This window comes from Danio rerio, chromosome 3, assembly GCF_052040795.2.
Source record: "Danio rerio strain M-AB ecotype USA chromosome 3, GRCz13ab, whole genome shotgun sequence".
Taxonomy (NCBI): Eukaryota; Metazoa; Chordata; class Actinopteri; order Cypriniformes; family Danionidae; genus Danio; species Danio rerio.
Genome location: NC_141023.1, coordinates 13,886,123 through 13,903,820, shown reverse-complemented (window position 1 = coordinate 13,903,820; position 17,698 = coordinate 13,886,123). Strand labels below are relative to the sequence as shown.

At 34.0% G+C, this 17,698-nt stretch overlaps 2 protein-coding genes across 4 annotated transcripts in view; one reads left to right on the top strand and one right to left on the bottom strand.

The window, feature by feature from the left end:
* Nucleotides 1-6,545, bottom strand: part of znf653 (zinc finger protein 653) — a 32,597-nt gene extending 26,052 nt beyond the window's left edge. For all 3 annotated transcript variants that reach the window (XR_015480500.1, XR_015480501.1, XM_087244085.1), the window contains exon 1: nucleotides 6,225-6,545. Coding sequence is in view for 1 of the 3 variants with exons in the window: in XM_087244085.1 (XP_087100211.1) it covers nucleotides 6,225-6,502 (278 nt within the window). In the remaining 2 variants the exon portion in view is untranslated. The remainder of the gene's footprint in view (nucleotides 1-6,224) is intronic.
* A 286-nt stretch (nucleotides 6,546-6,831) lies between these two features.
* swsap1 (SWIM-type zinc finger 7 associated protein 1) lies at nucleotides 6,832-12,593 on the top strand. Its single transcript, NM_001328088.2, has 3 exons — nucleotides 6,832-7,183; nucleotides 9,457-9,792; nucleotides 12,058-12,593. The coding sequence occupies exons 1-3, from the start codon at nucleotides 6,929-6,931 to the stop codon at nucleotides 12,277-12,279; spliced, it is 813 nt and encodes a 270-aa protein (NP_001315017.2). The 5' UTR covers nucleotides 6,832-6,928; the 3' UTR covers nucleotides 12,280-12,593.
* The last annotated feature ends 5,105 nt before the right edge of the window (nucleotides 12,594-17,698 follow it).

Below are 17,698 nucleotides of genomic sequence, written 5' to 3'. Positions count from 1 at the left end.
AAAGAAACAAACAAAAATATATATAGGAATAGTTGTGAAAAATAATGTACAGTTAGTTGACACATTGAGGATGGTGACTTTTTTCTGGATGGATGAAATTTTTAATAAAAAAGGTAAACATTGACAGAGACTGTATGATTAACCAAGGACCACAGATTAAGCTCAAAATCATTAATATTCTACGGAAGAAAAAGTCACCTACAACTTGGATAAACTTAAGGTGAGTAAATTACCATCAAATTGTCATTATTGTGTGAACTTTCCCTATAAGGCCAAAGGGTATGAAAAAATACTAATTATCTTTAAATATATAATATAAATACATAGTCAAAATGAAAGTAGAAGTGGACGTGTTCAATACTTATTTCCCCCATTGTATATTATACATTCAATGGACACTTTGTTAGGTACGCCTAACTAGTACTTGGTTTTTGGTCTTTAGAGCTGTCTTACAGTGATAGTTCACCTAAAAATAAAAATTATGTAATTTACTCACCCTTTACTTGTTTCAAACCTTTATAAATGTCTTTTTTGTGTTAAAAATGCACACACACATACACAAATATTTCACAGTTAATGATTACAGGTTTTTAGCTTTCTTCAAACTACCTACTTAAGTCGTCAACAGAAAATAGAATCTCATAAAGATTTAGGATCACTTGAAAGCGAGTAAACAGTGAGCAAATTTTCATTTTTTGGTGAACTATCCTTTTAATGTCTTATTCAACAAGATTTTGGAAACAACAGTTGAAGTCAGAATTATTCGCCCCCCTTTTAATTTTGTTTTCTTTTTTAAATATTTCCCAAATGATGTTTCACAGAGGAATTAAATTTTCACAGTATGTCTGATAACATTTATTCTTCTGGAGAAAATCTTATTTGTTTTATTTTGGCTAGAATAAAAGCAGTTTTTATTTAAAAAAAAACATTTAATTCAAAATTATTAGCCCCTTTAAGCTATATTTTTAGATAATCTACAGAACAAACCATCGTTATACCTAATTACCCTAACCTGCCTAGTTAACCTAATTAACCTAGTTAAGCCTTTAAATGTCACTTTAAGCTGTATAGAAAAGTCTTGAAAAATATCTAGTCAAATATTATTTACTGTCATCATGGCAAAGATAAAATAAATCAGTTATTAGAAATGAGTTATTAAAACTATTATGTTTATAAATGTGTAGAAAAAAAATATTCTCTCTATTAAACAGAAATTGGGGGGAAAAAAATAAACAGGGGGGCTAATAATTCTGACTTCAACTCTAGGATAGTCGCTATAGATTTGCTGCTTAGTAATGATTTCAATTTCCTGTTTCAGCACAGCCCAAAGCTGCTGTACTGGACTGAGATCAGAAGTATAATGTGAACTCACAGTCATGCTGAAGAAACCAATTTGAGAAGATTTGAGCTCTGAGACGTGGCTTGTTATCCGACTGGAAGCAGACGTCGCAAAATGAACACGCAGTGGTGTCAAAAGGATGGACATGATCACCAACAATAATCAGAGCAGAGTTTAAACCCCTTTGACATTACTGTGTGTTCATTCTGTGATGTCTAATTCCAGCTGAATATCAAACCACGTCTCAAAACTCAAATCTTCCAAAACTGGTTGACAGCGAGTTCAATTTAAAGCTCATTTGGTACTAAAGGGACAGAAATGTGCCAAGAAAAAAATCCATTACACCAACAGCAGCCTGAACCACTGATATAAGGAACGAAGCCGAATATGAATCAATGAATTATTTGCAAATTATAAACAGGGAAATCATATTATGTCAATGTCAATTTTATTTATATAGCACTATTATACACAACCAAAGGTTGACCAATGTGTTCAACAACACAAATCACAAAGAACAAGTATAAAATTACAGCTAAAACAAACAATTCGCACTGATAGTTATTAGCAAAAAGCAAACAAATCTCACTGATAGTTATTATAGCTAAAAACAAACAATTCTGGCACTGATAAAATGCCAAATCAAAAAGGTAAGTTTTCAACCTAGATTTAAAAACAGACCGAGATGATATAGACCTAATACAGAGGGCCAGAGCATTCCACAAAGTAGGTCCAGCTACTGCGAAAGCCCGGTCACCCCTGCATTTCAGCCTCGACTTTGGAACGTATAATAGTCTCTGGTTAGATGACCCAAGAGACCGACCAGGCTGTTGTTGCTCTTCAGTGTTTGAACTCTCAGTAATGATTTTAAATCACACTGAACTGAGCTAAACTGAACTGAACTTAAACACTAAAAACTGAACTACACTGTTCCAGTTACTATGACCAATTATGTGAAGCTGCTTTGACACAATCTACATTGTAAAAGCGCTATACAAATAAACCTGAATTGAATTGAATTTAATTGAATGTTCAGTCAACAGATCTGACAGCTAGGAAGGAGCTAGGCCATTTAGAGATTTAAAAACCAGGAGAAGAATTTTAAAAGTGACACGATAGTGCACAGGCAACCAGTGCAGAGAGCGCAAAACAGGTGTAATGTGGTCATATTTTTGGTGCTGGTTAAAAGCCTTGCAGCAGCATTTTGAACTAGCTGTAGGCGGGATAGAGTTGTCTCACTGATCCCAAAATATAGTGCATTACAGTAGTCCAGTCTTGAAGTCATAAAAGCATGAATTATTTTTTCTAGATAAAATAGGTTTGACTGTTTTTAAAAGTTGACGCTGAAAAAAGCAGGATTTGACCACTGCGTTAATCTGTTTATCAAATCTTAAAGGGCACCTAGGTTACACCTTTTTTCAGATTTAATATAAGTCTTTTGCGTCTCTAGAATGTGTATATAAAGTTTCAGATCAAAATACCCATAAAATTTTTCATTATACCTTTTACAAGATGCTGTTTTATACTGATTACTGCGCCTTTAAGCCGAGTTCTGCCCGCCTACTGTTTCTACATGCCTCCTCCCTCAGCTGCGTCAGACAACAGACAGACTTAAAGGAAGAAGGTCTCACGTAGCGTTTGTGAGATACTACAGTAAGAACTAACCTTTACTAATCAGTATTGTGAAGTTGCATTGATGAGTCACACACAATATCGTTACAAAGTTAACGCATGCACGCACACACACACACACACACACACACACACACACACACAGATACACACGCAGGCAGGCAGGCAGGCAGACAGACAGAGCGCACTTAGCTTAGTTAAGGCTAACCTCAAGTACTGTGTGGATATCTGTTATGCTAATGTACAAAATAAACCTGATTTAACTTCCACAAACCGGGATTGAAGCATCTTCTTTTATAATTGTTCGGACACGCGGCTGTGCTGATGAAGTAAAGCTGAAGTAAAACGCTGTAATTAATTACACACATATTCTGTTTTAAAACACTTTAAACATGTGAAACTTACTCTTAATCACATTTGATGATGATTGCTGATCCTAGCGAACAGAACAGACCTTTTACTCCCGGTTGCTTTGCGTATGTCTGTCTGGTCTTGTTGACATATACACGTGACTACCGGAACATGTTAATGCGCGCAGCTGTCAATCAATTCGGTGGGCGGGGGGAATCGCACACCTACGTAATGGTGCGATCGATTTGAAAACAGCTCCAATTGGCCGACCCTTTTTTTTGTAGTTAAATTGAAAAAAAAGGACTGGGTGTGTTCATATCACCCCAGTATGACGGTCTATACACTATACCAACACACAGATCTGTCCAAACAGCTTGAAAAGTAGATTTTTTACCATAGGTGCCCTTTAAGCCATCATCAAAGATAACACCCAGATTTTTTACACAAGGCTTCACAGACAAACCCAATTCACCAAGACAAGCTGGTGATGTCCTAGAAGAATTTGACGAGCCGAACAAAATTGTTTCAGTTTTGCTCTCATTAAAATCTAGAAAGTTCAAAGATGACCAGGCTTTCACGTCCGACAGGCAAGACATAAGAGTCTCCAGTCCACTTGAACTCGGTTTTAAAGGCAGGTAAATTTGAGTGTCATCTGCAACAGTGGAAGGACAGACCATGTTTTCTAAAAGTAGAACCCAGGGGAAGCATATATAAGGAAAAAAGAATAGGGGCTAAAATAGATCCCTGGGGAACACCACATGACAAAAAGGCTGCCTCAGAAGAAGGTTCACCAATGGTGACATTGAAACTGCGATTGGAAAGATAAGACTTAAACCAATCCAGGGCACTTTCTTTTATCCCTACACAATGCTCCAAACGGGCCAGCAAAATAGCATGGTCTACTGTGTCAAACGCAGCACTCAGATCTAGGAGCACAAATTAGCAGCCAATGACTGTCAAAGTACATTGTTTACAGTGGAAAAATAGTGCTAATGCTGTTTTGAAGTCATGCTTACATGTGATTTCAGACAGAATATTCAAAGTAACATGGTAAACAATATAGGGAGCGTGTTGCAAGTTGTCACTGAACGAATGTGTGATTATAAACCCAACCTTACCTCAATATAGTTGGGCACACATCAGTCATGTTGAACAGGACCGTGCAATGACACAATTAGCCATCATTACACGGTTATTCTGACACATGCATGATCAAATAGGGTGTTTACATGTCATCGATAAAGTCTGAACCATGGTTAATGTGTGGTCATTTACTAAAGCATGTCTTGTGTGTGTTATTTGTGGTGAAAAAACAACTGGTTAATTGTCATTAGTGCAAAGCAAAAATGTAATCCCCTGCAGCATAACTAACCAAACCATAACAACTAAACAAACCATGGATAATTTCTGGTTATCTACAAAATCATGTTTTCTGTGTGTGTGTGTGTGTGTGTGTGTGTGTGTGTGGTATTTGTAGTAAAACACATGGTTAATTATTAGGTTAACATCAGGGTATAGGGCTGCATGATATTGGACAAATACTAACATTGTGATATTTAGTTTGTCTGCGACAGAGATTGCGATATGAATGTAATTTCACAAGAAGTTGACTTCTAACTCTATTTGGAACGAATTCATTATTTTACACTGGGATTATTTTGTCGAGGAGTATCTGCATAAAATACAATACAATTAAACAGATGCAAATTAATTTGATGGTTTCTGTGTAATTAACAGTTTTGAGGTGCAGAAATATATTAATAATATATAAAATAACACCGTATAGTGTACAGTCTTCATAGTATAAATAATTAAATACAAGTCATTTTAGTATAAATACCAGTATAACCTCTTGGTTTAAGTTTGCTTGAATCTTACACAGTCGCAGCTCTTAAAAACACATCCAAATGAAAATCTTTTACTCTATTTAGGGGTCAAACTAAAAATACTTAAAACTTAAAACAATATTGCCTACAATCATTTACCACCAACAGTCAATCTACGTGTACACCTATTTATTGTCTTATACGCATTACTGTCAACACTGACATTTGTATATTGTCTTGTTTTTTGGTAGTATGTTGTTGTATTTTGCACTGTCTGGAGCCAACAGCACTGAAGCTTTTCGCTCATCATAACACACGCGCTGCTGAAGATGTGACAATAAAAGTGATTTGATTTGAAACTTTGCGATGACCCGAAAAATCACATGTTCTGAACTGTGGTGCTGATTAACTATAATCCCCACTTGACATTGCTGATCCTGCTATGTGACTATTGTAGATTCACACATTGCGATATTGATGCTAAAGCAATATATTCTGCAGCCCTATTGGGGTATAAAAAAAAATTATCAACAGCAGGATCAAGTTCCCAAATAACAATTGCAAGAAGTAAAATGAATTCTTTGTGGTATTAAAAAATAGTTGTGGACACATCATCCACACATGAATCAGTTGATCTGAACCGCAATTTCGAGGTAAAGATGATTTTATATTCATATTACATTCATAACTTTCTCCTTAATAATATAATATCAGAAAAGTACTATTTGCAAATTATAAATAGGAAAATCTTATTATGCTAATGACGGTCAAAGTACAACATCGTTTCAAAAATAGTGCTGATGCTGTTTTGAAGTCATGCTTACATGTGATTTCAGACAGAATATTCAAAGTACCATGGTGAACAATATAGGGAGCGTGTTGCAAGTTGTCACTGAACGAATGTGTGATTATAAACCCCACTTTACCTCAATATAGTTGTGCACACATCGGTCCACACATGCATCAGTTGAACAGGACCGTGCAATGTCACATTCAGCCATCACTGCACGGTTATTCTGACACATGCATGATCAAATAGGATGTTTACATGTCATTGATAAAGTCTGAACACAAACCTGACGTATTTCTGCCGGTATTTCTCTCCGTATGCAGAATTGAGCAGGATTAAATACTTTGCGAGTCCTGCGTCGCTGAGGCTCGTGCGCCGGCGCAACTCGCTCCAGACCTGATGCGCTTCTCCCAGATAAACCCGCCGAACGTCGTACTTTTTCCGCGATTCAAGCCTCCGCTGTGCGCGGTCCGCGTCTGTCAACCTCGGTCGGCCCCTGCAGCGGCGTAAAATGGCTTTAATTTGCTCTCCGGTGGCTCTGGAGTCTGTGTTTACCGCCGCCATGTTTCGCGTCAGCTGTTGGGTTGTTGTGTTTTGTATTAAAGGGAAGTGCGCTGTCACTGTGTGTCCTTAAAGGAAGTGGATTTATTTTTAATTATTACTATTTTATATTATAATTTTTTTTATTGTTTATGCTATATTGCATTGCTGTTACACGATTAATGCGTAAAATATACGCTAAAAATTGTATTTTCGCAATTAAGACGTGGATAATTTTAAATATATATGAACTGACATTTTGACTTAACCAATCAACGGTGAGCTCTGTATTATGATAGCCAATCAGATCCGTCGTTCCAACAGCACGGCAGTTGACGTCAGTTTCGCGGGAGAAAAAAGAAACTGTAGTGAGTTGTCTTCTTACGATTATGCTGTGGATGTTAAAAGTCGTACTGTGCGTACATTAAACTAATAATCAGTGTAAGTGTTATGGCTGATATTCTAGGAGTCGTTTTCAGACGGTTCGCGTCAAGAACGCGAGATTTAATATTTCCCTCTGATATAGAAGGCAACACGCTGGTGCTCGGGGATGTAAATATCAGCAGGTCTGTGCTGTTTCTGGCAGCGGTCACAGCTGCCACTGATTTGGGCCTCAAAGTGCTGTTTTTCACACAGAGTCCTTTTCAGTCTCTACCGGTGTCTCTGAGGGCTTCCGTGCCTGGACTCAAACTAGAGAGTCTCAAGGTAAAGTCAACTGTTTCTTTGAAGAGGGTCAAGATAACCTGTTAATGGTCCCTTGAAATTAAAATAAATTATTTTTAGATGTTTCATATTAGTATGTTAGCCATACCCATGTCTATAATCTGGTGTGCTCAAAAACAGTGACAAAATTTATATTTACAAGATATAAACATCCAAAGCTTGCAGTTTGTCATTTCCGCCTAAAGGGATAAGCTACTTATTTTCCACGTCACCTCATACTTCAGTTTCTGATCAAATCTTCTGACCAATTATTAGATAGAATATTCCCAAACTGTCAAAAAGTTTTAAAAGATGATTAATGTCTCTATTAAACCAATTTACTAAGAATAGAGATTTATTTGAAGAGGTTATATTATTATTAGTCCAAATGCATCAATTATTATGCCACTTTTTTTTGATTCCCCTGTCAATTCTTAAAATCATTGGATGTAGAAATGCTGTACACCACAGGTGTCAAATCCGGTTCCTGGATAGCCACAGCTTGGCACAGTTTGGCTTTACCCTAATTAAACGCACCTGACCAAACTAATTGAGTCCATTGGCTTGTTTGAAACCTACAGGTAAGTGTTTTGAAGCAGGATTGGAACTAAACCAGGGATGGGCAAACTTGATCCTCGAGGGCCGGTGTCCCTGCAGAGTTTTGTTCCAACACTAGTCAAACACACCTGCTTATAGATATCTAGTGATCTTAAAGACACTGATTAGCATGTTCAGGTGTGCTTGATTAGTGTTGCAGCTAAACTGTGCTGGGCACCGGCCCTCCAGGACAGAGATTGCCCACTCCTGAACTAAACTGTGCAGAGCTGCGGCCCTCCAGGAACCGGATTTGACACCTGTGCTGTACACTATACTTTAAATATAATTAAATACTATACTTGTACTACACTATACTATAATTTATTTTAATTTATTTATCTTTGTTTTTTTGTTTGTTGTTGCCTTTTACCATTGTTGTTTTAGTTTTTTTGTGTGTGTGTTTCATAATTTGTATTGTGTTGTATGTTTGTTCCTGACGGTTATGCAATAAAAAAAAAAATAAAAAAAACATTTTCTGATCAATCAACTGCACTCTAGTATCTGACATGCCCTGCCCCCTTCAAGACGCTTCTCATTTGCTTTTCATTTGATGCATTTGAGCTCAACCATAAAAACAAAATGCTATTGGCTGTTTTTTTTTTTTTAATTAAAGGGGATTAACATAACAAAGAGTAGTAAATCTGTCCAGAGTGAGTTGTTGAATTTTTGAAAATTTACAAATCATTTTCCCAAAATAAATGTCAAAATAAGATTTGTCGCCAAAAAATCATTGCATTTGCTGAAATACAGAAAAAGTTGTGGCCAAAATAAGGCTCAAAATCACCCCAGGGGGAATGAAAAATCCTCAACAGCACACAAGGGTTAAATGTCATTAGGGTAAAGCAAAAATGTAATCAACGGCAACATCAAATTAGCAAAGAACACTTGCAAGAAGGAAAAGAAAAACTTTTTTGTATTAAAAAAAAACAGCTGTGCACACATCAGTCCACACGTGCACCAGTTAAAGTGAACTACAATGACATATTCAGCCAACACGTCAAGGTTATTTTGACAAATAAGGTGCTTGCATATCATTGATAAAGTCTGAACCATGGTTAATTTGTATTTTAAGGATGTCTATAATCTGGTGTGCTCAAATAGTGACAAAATTCATATGTAGAAGATATAAACATCCAAAGCTTGCAGTTTGTCGCTTCCACCTGACTGGATTAACAGATTATTTTCCACGTCACCTCATACTTCAGTTTCTAATCAAATTTTCTGACCAATCAAATGCACTCATTTGCTTTTCATTTGAGCTTAACCATAAAAACAAAGTGCTTTTAGCTGTTTTTTATTAAAGGGGAGGAGCTACTATATGCCATGCCCTCTCCTAATGTTTTATTTCCTTTAATGCTAAAAATCATTAGAACATGAAGTAAAGATCAAGTCCCATGAAGTTATTTAGTAAATGTCCTATCAGAATGTAATTTGTTGATTAGTATTGTGCATTGCTGAGCACATAATTTATTAATTATATGAATTAAAAAATGTTGGGGTGAACTAACCCTTTTTTAATTCTGTCTAAACACTTAGTAATGATGTTAAAGAATGCGGTTCTGCAATCAGTCTTAACGTCTAGCTATATTACATTACTTAAATGTTGACTGTAAAACGCCCATTATAAATTTGGTTTCAGCAGCACCTTATTTGTGCGTCTCTGCTTTGCTGGCTTACAGAACGTGAGGTTTGTGTATGCGAAGACTCTGGAGGATCTTCTGGAGGACGTGGCGTCTCTTCATCAGCTGGCGTCTGAAGCCGCGTCTCTTCCGTCTTTGATTATAGTGGACGCTCTGGACCAGTATCTTCAAGCGGGACCTCAACAGGATGACCTGAGCCCCGTAGCACACATTGCAGCCCTCCTGCATGACACGGCAGCGTTTCTGACACAGATCCAGCAGAGCAGAGCAGGCGGACAGGGCCTGTGCAGAGTCATGCTGTCCTGTCAGGCAGAGGGGGAAGGCCATGGGGAAACAGCGGAGATCCTTCTGTCTGTTCTGGACCGGTATCTCCAGGTAGACCTCTGGTAGTCTCACATTGTCCTGACATTTTATCCAATCTTTCAGGTTATGCTACCATTAGGGGTGTAATAATTCTTATTATGGTTTGGATTACGTTTTTTTTTTGGTATATGATATGTTCAGTAAAAAATTACTGTTTGATAAAAATAAAGTTAAATAAATTCAAAATACAAAACAAAATGAATATAATATACTATAGCAAAGATAATACTGAAATAAACAGTAATTTCCAGGTTTTTCCATGTACCTAACAGTAGTTATCCGTTATATCAGGGGTTCCCAAACTTTTCAGCCTGCAACCCCCAAAATAACAATGCCAGTGGCTCGCGACCCCCAATATCTTCTGAGGTGGTTATAAATACAGAAACCTTGCATGCATTGGCGCACATACACTAGTAGACCCAAGTCTATTCTTTGTTGATTTTTTTTAATGTACATGAGTGCTGTAAATGCGCCAGAAAGTTTGACCTGATGTTATAAAATCAATCTGTGGCACCTGACGCTATTGCTGTGCCTTTAATATAATGTAATTACCCCAGGGGTCACCTCATACTTATATAACTAAACAAATATAAACAAATAACAATGCATACTGTATATAATCTACTGTATAAAGTAAATAAAGGTTAACCATTACAGAGCTATGTAGGTATTCAGTCAAGGGCAGAGTGTTTTCGTGATATCTTGAAATGGGACAATAACATATAAATCAAACAAAAAGTGCTTCAGGTGTAATTAATATGTCAGTGCTCTTTGGTTAAGGGATTTATAAACAAAAAAACAATGACATTTAAACTCCAAGGCTCTCGAAAAGTAAAGGAACAAAATTTTAAAAGCCTTTATTAACATGGCTATTATAAAAAGACATAGCGACACAAAAAACAGTGCCGTTTTTTAAATAGTAGCCATGTTAATAAATTGTTTTAGATTGTTTTGCTTAATTTTCGAGTCTCTTAAAAGCATCAGGACTGTGGCTGCATGTTCATCACTATTTGTCTAGTTTATTTGAAAGAGAAACGATGGCAGTTGCGTTTCCAGAGCCTGTTCCTGACACGGTTGCTTCACGATTCGAAGGCGCGCACGCGTTTTAAGCAGTCGCGCGCATCACATCAGCTGTTAGCACGAGTGATCATCATCCTCTCATTCGGTATTCATTTGCTTTCTTCTGCTCGCGTGATCACAATTATTTTACTTCTCGATTTTTAAGATCACATTTGCACGCATATTGGGCCATCCTTATATTGTCGGACCCTGCTTTTAGGAAAACTACAATTTAAATATTATTTTCAACCAGCCAAGTGGCTAGTGGAGGTGTCTGTCTTACCCGCCAAAGTGTTAATGTAAAGCTCTGGATATATATATATACACACACACACACACACACACACACACACACACACACACACACACACACATCTTGTCGTCTATTCATGTATTAGAAACAGCAAAATATAACTTGAATTGTAGGTGATCATTTGTTATCAGAAGTGGCTTATATAAAAGGCAAAGACTTCTAGATTACACATTTTACCATAATAAAGTATGATCATGCCTTGATTTTTAATTATTTAAATAAGACAGTAAGGTCTGACTTTGCTTAGACAAAAGTCTTTTTTTACTCAACAGAAATAATGTGCAGTATAGAATATAAAGTCATGCTGCAGAGGAAGAAGAATGAATGTTGTGTATGACTCCCATGAGCTTGAGGGACTGCATCCATCCGTCTCTGCAATGACTCAAATAACTGATTAATAAAGTCATCTAGAAATGGCAAAGAAAGTGTTCTTGCAGGACTCCCAGAGTTCATCAAGATTTTTTGGCTTCATCTTCAATGCCTCCTCCTTCATCTTACCCCAGACATGCTCAATATTGTTCATGTCTGGTGACTGGGCTGGCCAGTCCTGGAGCACCTTGACCTTCTTTGCTTTCAGGAACCTTGATGTGGAGGCTGAAGTATGAGAAGCATATCCTGCTGAAGAATTTGCCCTCTCCTGTTGTTTGTATTGTAATGGGCAGCACAAATGTCTTGATACCTCCCCCATACTTAATGTACTTAAAGTCCAACCCATGATTTTTCCTTCACCAAACTTGACCGATTCATCTGAAAAATCAACCTTCTGCCACTTTTCCAAACGATCTACTGGAAGTCAAGTTATTATTTGTTGCTTTTACAACTGTGATCGATGACAAGACTTTTGTCAGGTAATATATATATGAATATGTTTACATTATAAGTTAACAGTATATGTCTACCTGCAGGTAAGGTGCACACTGGAGGAGGTGACGGGACAGATGGGTCAGAGCGAGTGGCAAGTGTATCTGTCCTTCACGAGTCCTGCACCGGCTGTCCAGGGTCAGCAGTGGCACATGATGCTTCAGGAAAGCGGAGCTGTGGAGTTTCGTCCAGTCAGCGCTGGAGAACAAGCTATTCTAGAGCAAACACAACTGAGGGATGTGAAGAGGGAAAGTAAAGCATCATAGTCCAGAAATTCCCATTTTAAGGTTTTTGTTCAAAAGGACAAACTTGAATGATAAGAACATTAACATTAACTCATTGTTCTTGACTTAAAAAACAAAGAAGTTTATCAGTCAGCCATACACGCAGTGCAGAATGCATATACTGTTGGCAATGGGAAATGTACAGTTTAATGTTTAAAGTTTGCAGTATTGTAAAAAGTGTCAGCGTTTATGTTATAATTCAGCTGCAAGTTGTTTTTTTTAATATACAAGTTACAGACTTATTTATTTTTGATTGTGTTGTAGTTAATAAAAGGCTTTGCATTATCATAAACTCCAAAAACACACAGAGAGAGAAATACTGTATACAGTAAAGACTAAATTAAACAATCTGAAATTTTGGTAACACTTTAGGTCAAAATTCATGTTAAAACTTAAATTGTGTGACTAATATCAAATATTTATATAAAAAATTATATTAGTTTTAGAAGTTTCTATTATTTATTTAAAAACACACACACACACACACACACACACACATATATATATATATATATATATATATATATATATATGTGTGTGTGTGTGTGTGTGTGTGTGTGTGTGTGTGTGTATGTATGTATGTATGTATGTATATATATATTTTAAATATTTCCCAAATGTTGTTTGACAGAGCAAAGAAATTTTCACAGTATGTCTGATAATATTTTTTCTTCTAGAAAAAGTCTTATTTATTTTATTTCGGCAAGAATAAAAGTTTTGAATTTTTTAAAAACTATTTTTGGGACAAAATTATTAGCCTCTTTAAGCTAAATTTTTTCGATAGTCTACAGAACAAACCATCGTTTTAGAATAACTTGCCTAATTACCCAAACCTGCCTACTTCACCTTATTAACCTAGTTAATCCTTTAAATGCCACTTTAAGATGTACAGAAGTGTCTTGAAAAATGTCAAGTAAAATATAATTTACAGTCATCATGACAAAGATAAAATAAATCAGTTATTAGAAATAGGTTATTAAAACTATTATGCTTAGAAATGTGCTGAAACAATCTTCCCTCCATTAAACAGAAATTGGGAAAAAAATAAACAGGGGAGCTAATAATTCAGGGGGGCTAATAATTCTGACTTCAACTGTATATATATATATATATATATATATATATATATATATATATATATATATATATATATATATATATATATATATATATATACTGTATATACTGTATATACTGTATATATACACATACACATAATATACATACATATATATATATATATATATATCATCCTTCTTTTTTTTGTCCTTGACTGATCACATGCCTGCTAAATAAGATATTAACTGTTCATTAGTAGTTATAAAGTATGATCTTATTCTACATCCCTAATCCTACCCAAAACCTAAACCCAGCTTACTAACTTTTAATAAACAGCTAATGAGTAGTTTTGTAAGCTAGTAGTGTTAGTTAAACTAAACTAAAGTGTTACCAAAATTTCCAAAATGTTGAGGTCTACTTAGTCATATTTGCAGTAAAAGAGCAGCTTTTAAGCAGATTTGTTCTGAAGAAATTGAATAAAATACAAAAGAAAGTGAATAATTTTTGACATAATTATCCCTTCAATACATTTTAAGATGAAGAACAGAAAAGAAGTGTTCATTCATTCATTTTCCTTCGGCTTAGTGCATTATTTAACAGGGGACACTACAGTGGAATGAACCGCCAACTATTCCAGCATATGTTTTACGCAGCGGAAGCCCTTCCAGCCACAACCCAGTACTGGGAAACATCCACATACTCTCACATTCTCACACACACTCATACACTACGGCCAATTTACTCCATTCAGTTCACCTATAGCACATGTCTATGGACCGTGAAGGAAACCAGAGCACCTGGAGGAAACCCACGCCAACATGGGGAGAACATGCAAACTCCACACAGAAATGCCAACTTTCCCAGTCATGACTCGAAGCAACGGCCTTCATGATGTAAGGCGACAGTGTTAACCACTGAGCCACGTGACGCCCTAAAGAAAAGCATCTGAGAGTAAACATTTGTGCCATTTGTTTACAGAAATACATTTCCTTTTGATTCTAGAACAAAATAGGAGCTTTATTGCTGATAAAAAAGAACAAGAGTAAGAAAAAAGGCTTTCAATCATGTTACAAATGTAAATCTGAAATAAAACAACACCAGACATGACTACATGTGAAGGGAATGTCACAGAAATTGCAATAATTACATCTTTTTTTTGGCATTTTTTATCTCATTTTTTATACTAAAGATTACAAATCCATCATATAGTTTTACACATTTGGTTTAACCTTAAAAATTACAGAACAAAAAACAAGAAATGCAATCAAACTAAACTACTGCTATGAAGAAAAAACGGACACTGGAGATTTCTGTACAGTAATTTGAGCAGATGTATATTACAAACCATAACGTCAACACTAAAACAAAATGAACGCAGTTTACTTTTAGAATAGGCCTGGCTTATTTTAAACAATTCATCAGTGCACATTATTCAATCAATATTTTACAATATGTGAAAAGTATATACTGTATATGTGTTATGTATGTATATATATATATATATATATATATATATATATATATATATATATATATATATATATATATAAAGGCTGTATATTTCAGTTAATCTCTTTGAGTTTCAGCTTTGGTGTGTTTGTTGGAGAAAGGGTGTAGTCTGCTATAATCTACAGAAACGCCCAATGATCTAATCAAGTCTCTCAGCTACACTTGCACATTGCCGTCTTATATACTTTACTATTTCACACACTGATGAAAGTACATTGAGATGCAAATGTCAACAATGTTTTTGCCATCTGTTCCAAATATGAGCATTCCCAGAATGCACCAGAACAGTTGTCCAAATGCAAACACAGCATCCGAGAGCATAAAAGCATGATCCGGATGGATGACTTATCCTTCATTTATCTGAATTAACTGACCAACAAATAAGGTCTGATGGTTTTTTTTTATCAGACTGACTTACTTTATGCTCGAACTTTACAGATCTGAAAGATTAAAAAACCACAAATCAGATTAGAAAACTGTTATTTACATTAAAAGTATATGTACAATTGTACAATCTACATGAGAGATTTGGGAAAAGTCTAAACAGAAGGAGATTAGGTACTTTCCACAAAGAGGGTTAAATGTGTTTGTTGTTGTTGTTGAGATTAAAGTGGTAAAAGTCCAACTCAGTAGAACAAAATAAATATTATAAAATTATTAAGTATTTATTATATCACTTTTATTTAAATATTTATTTCTTGTATTTACTTAAATAAACTTCAGTACAGCTTAAACAATCTAAAAACATCTAAAACAAAACCGTAGCTTGTTTGATAATTACTGTTTTGTTTTTAAGTGTCCAAAAAGTGATCAAATTATTATTGTTTAGTTTTAATTGTCCAAAAAGTGATCAAATTATTATTGTTTTGTTTTAATTGTCCAAGAAGTGATCAAATTATTATTGTTTAGTTTTAATTGTCCAAAAAGTGATCAGATTATTATTGTTTTGTTTAAGTGTCCAAAAAGTGATCAAATTATTATTGTTTTGTTTTAATTGTCCAAGAAGTGATCAAATTATTATTGTTTAGTTTTAATTGTCCAAAAAGTGATCAGATTATTATTGTTTTGTTTTAATTGTCCAAAAAGTGATCAAATTATTATTGTTTTGTTTTAATTGTCCAAAAAGTGATCAAATTATTATTGTTTTGTTTTAATTGTCCAAAAAGTGATCAAATTATTATTGTTTAGTTTTAATTGTCCAAAAAGTGATCAAATTATTATTGTTTTGTTTTAATTGTCCAAAAAGTGATCAAATTATTATTGTTTTGTTTTAATTGTCCAAGAAGTGATCAAATTATTATTGTTTAGTTTTAATTGTCCAAAAAGTGATCAGATTATTATTGTTTTGTTTAAGTGTCCAAAAAGTGATCAAATTATTATTGTTTTGTTTTAATTGTCCAAGAAGTGATCAAATTATTATTGTTTAGTTTTAATTGTCCAAGAAGTGATCAAATTATTATTGTTTTGTTTAAGTGTCCAAAAAGTGATCAAATTATTATTGTTTTGTTTTAATTGTCCAAAAAGTGATCAAATTATTATTGTTTTGTTTTAATTGTCCAAAAAGTGATCAAATTATTATTGTTTTGTTTTAATTGTCCAAAAAGTGATCAGATTATTATTGTTTTGTTTTAATTGTCCAAAAAGTGATCAGATTATTATTGTTTTGTTTTAATTGTCCAAGAAGTGATCAGATTATTATTGTTTTGTTTTAATTGTCCAAAAAGTGATCAAATTATTATTGTTTAGTTTTAATTGTCCAAAAAGTGATCAAATTATTATTGTTTTGTTTTAATTGTCCAAGAAGTGATCAAATTATTATTGTTTAGTTTTAATTGTCCAAAAAGTGATCAGATTATTATTGTTTTGTTTTAATTGTCCAAAAAGTGATCAAATTATTATTGTTTAGTTTTAATTGTCCAAAAAGTGATCAAATTATTATTGTTTTGTTTTAATTGTCCAAGAAGTGATCAAATTATTATTGTTTAGTTTTAATTGTCCAAGAAGTGATCAAATTATTATTGTTTTATTTTAATTGTCCAAAAAGTGATCAAATTATTATTGTTTTGTTTTAATTGTCCAAGAAGTGATCAAATTATTATTGTTTTATTTTAATTGTCCAAAAAGTGATCAAATTATTATTGTTTTGTTTTAATTGTCCAAGAAGTGATCAAATTATTATTGTTTAGTTTTAATTGTCCAAAAAGTGATCAAATTATTATTGTTTTGTTTAAGTGTCCAAAAAGTGATCAGATTATTATTGTTTTGTTTTAATTGTCCAAAAAGTGATCAAATTATTATTGTTTTGTTTTAATTGTCCAAAAAGTGATCAAATTATTATTGTTTTGTTTTAATTGTCCAAAAAGTGATCAAATTATTATTGTTTAGTTTTAATTGTCCAAAAAGTGATCAAATTATTATTGTTTTGTTTAAGTGTCCAAAAAGTGATCAGATTATTATTGTTTTGTTTTAATTGTCCAAAAAGTGATCAAATTATTATTGTTTTGTTTTAATTGTCCAAAAAGTGATCAAATTATTATTGTTTTGTTTTAATTGTCCAAAAAGTGATCAAATTATTATTGTTTAGTTTTAATTGTCCAAAAAGTGATCAAATTATTATTGTTTTGTTTTAATTGTCCAAAAAGTGATCAAATTATTATTGTTTAGTTTTAATTGTCCAAAAAGTGATCAAATTATTATTGTTTAGTTTTAATTGTCCAAAAAGTGATCAAATTATTATTGTTTTGTTTAAGTGTCCAAAAAGTGATCAGATTATTATTGTTTTGTTTTAATTGTCCAAAAAGTGATCAGATTATTATTGTTTTGTTTTTAAGTG

Excerpts from the sequence above, each read along its gene's own strand:
- swsap1 (NM_001328088.2), top strand. The coding sequence starts at position 6,929 with ATGGCTGATATTCTAGGAGTCGTTTTCAGACGGTTCGCGTCAAGAACG. Across the intron at positions 7,184-9,456 it reads TCAAACTAGAGAGTCTCAAG|AACGTGAGGTTTGTGTATGC; the intron begins GTAAAGTCAACT and ends GCTGGCTTACAG. Across the intron at positions 9,793-12,057 it reads TTCTGGACCGGTATCTCCAG|GTAAGGTGCACACTGGAGGA; the intron begins GTAGACCTCTGG and ends GTCTACCTGCAG.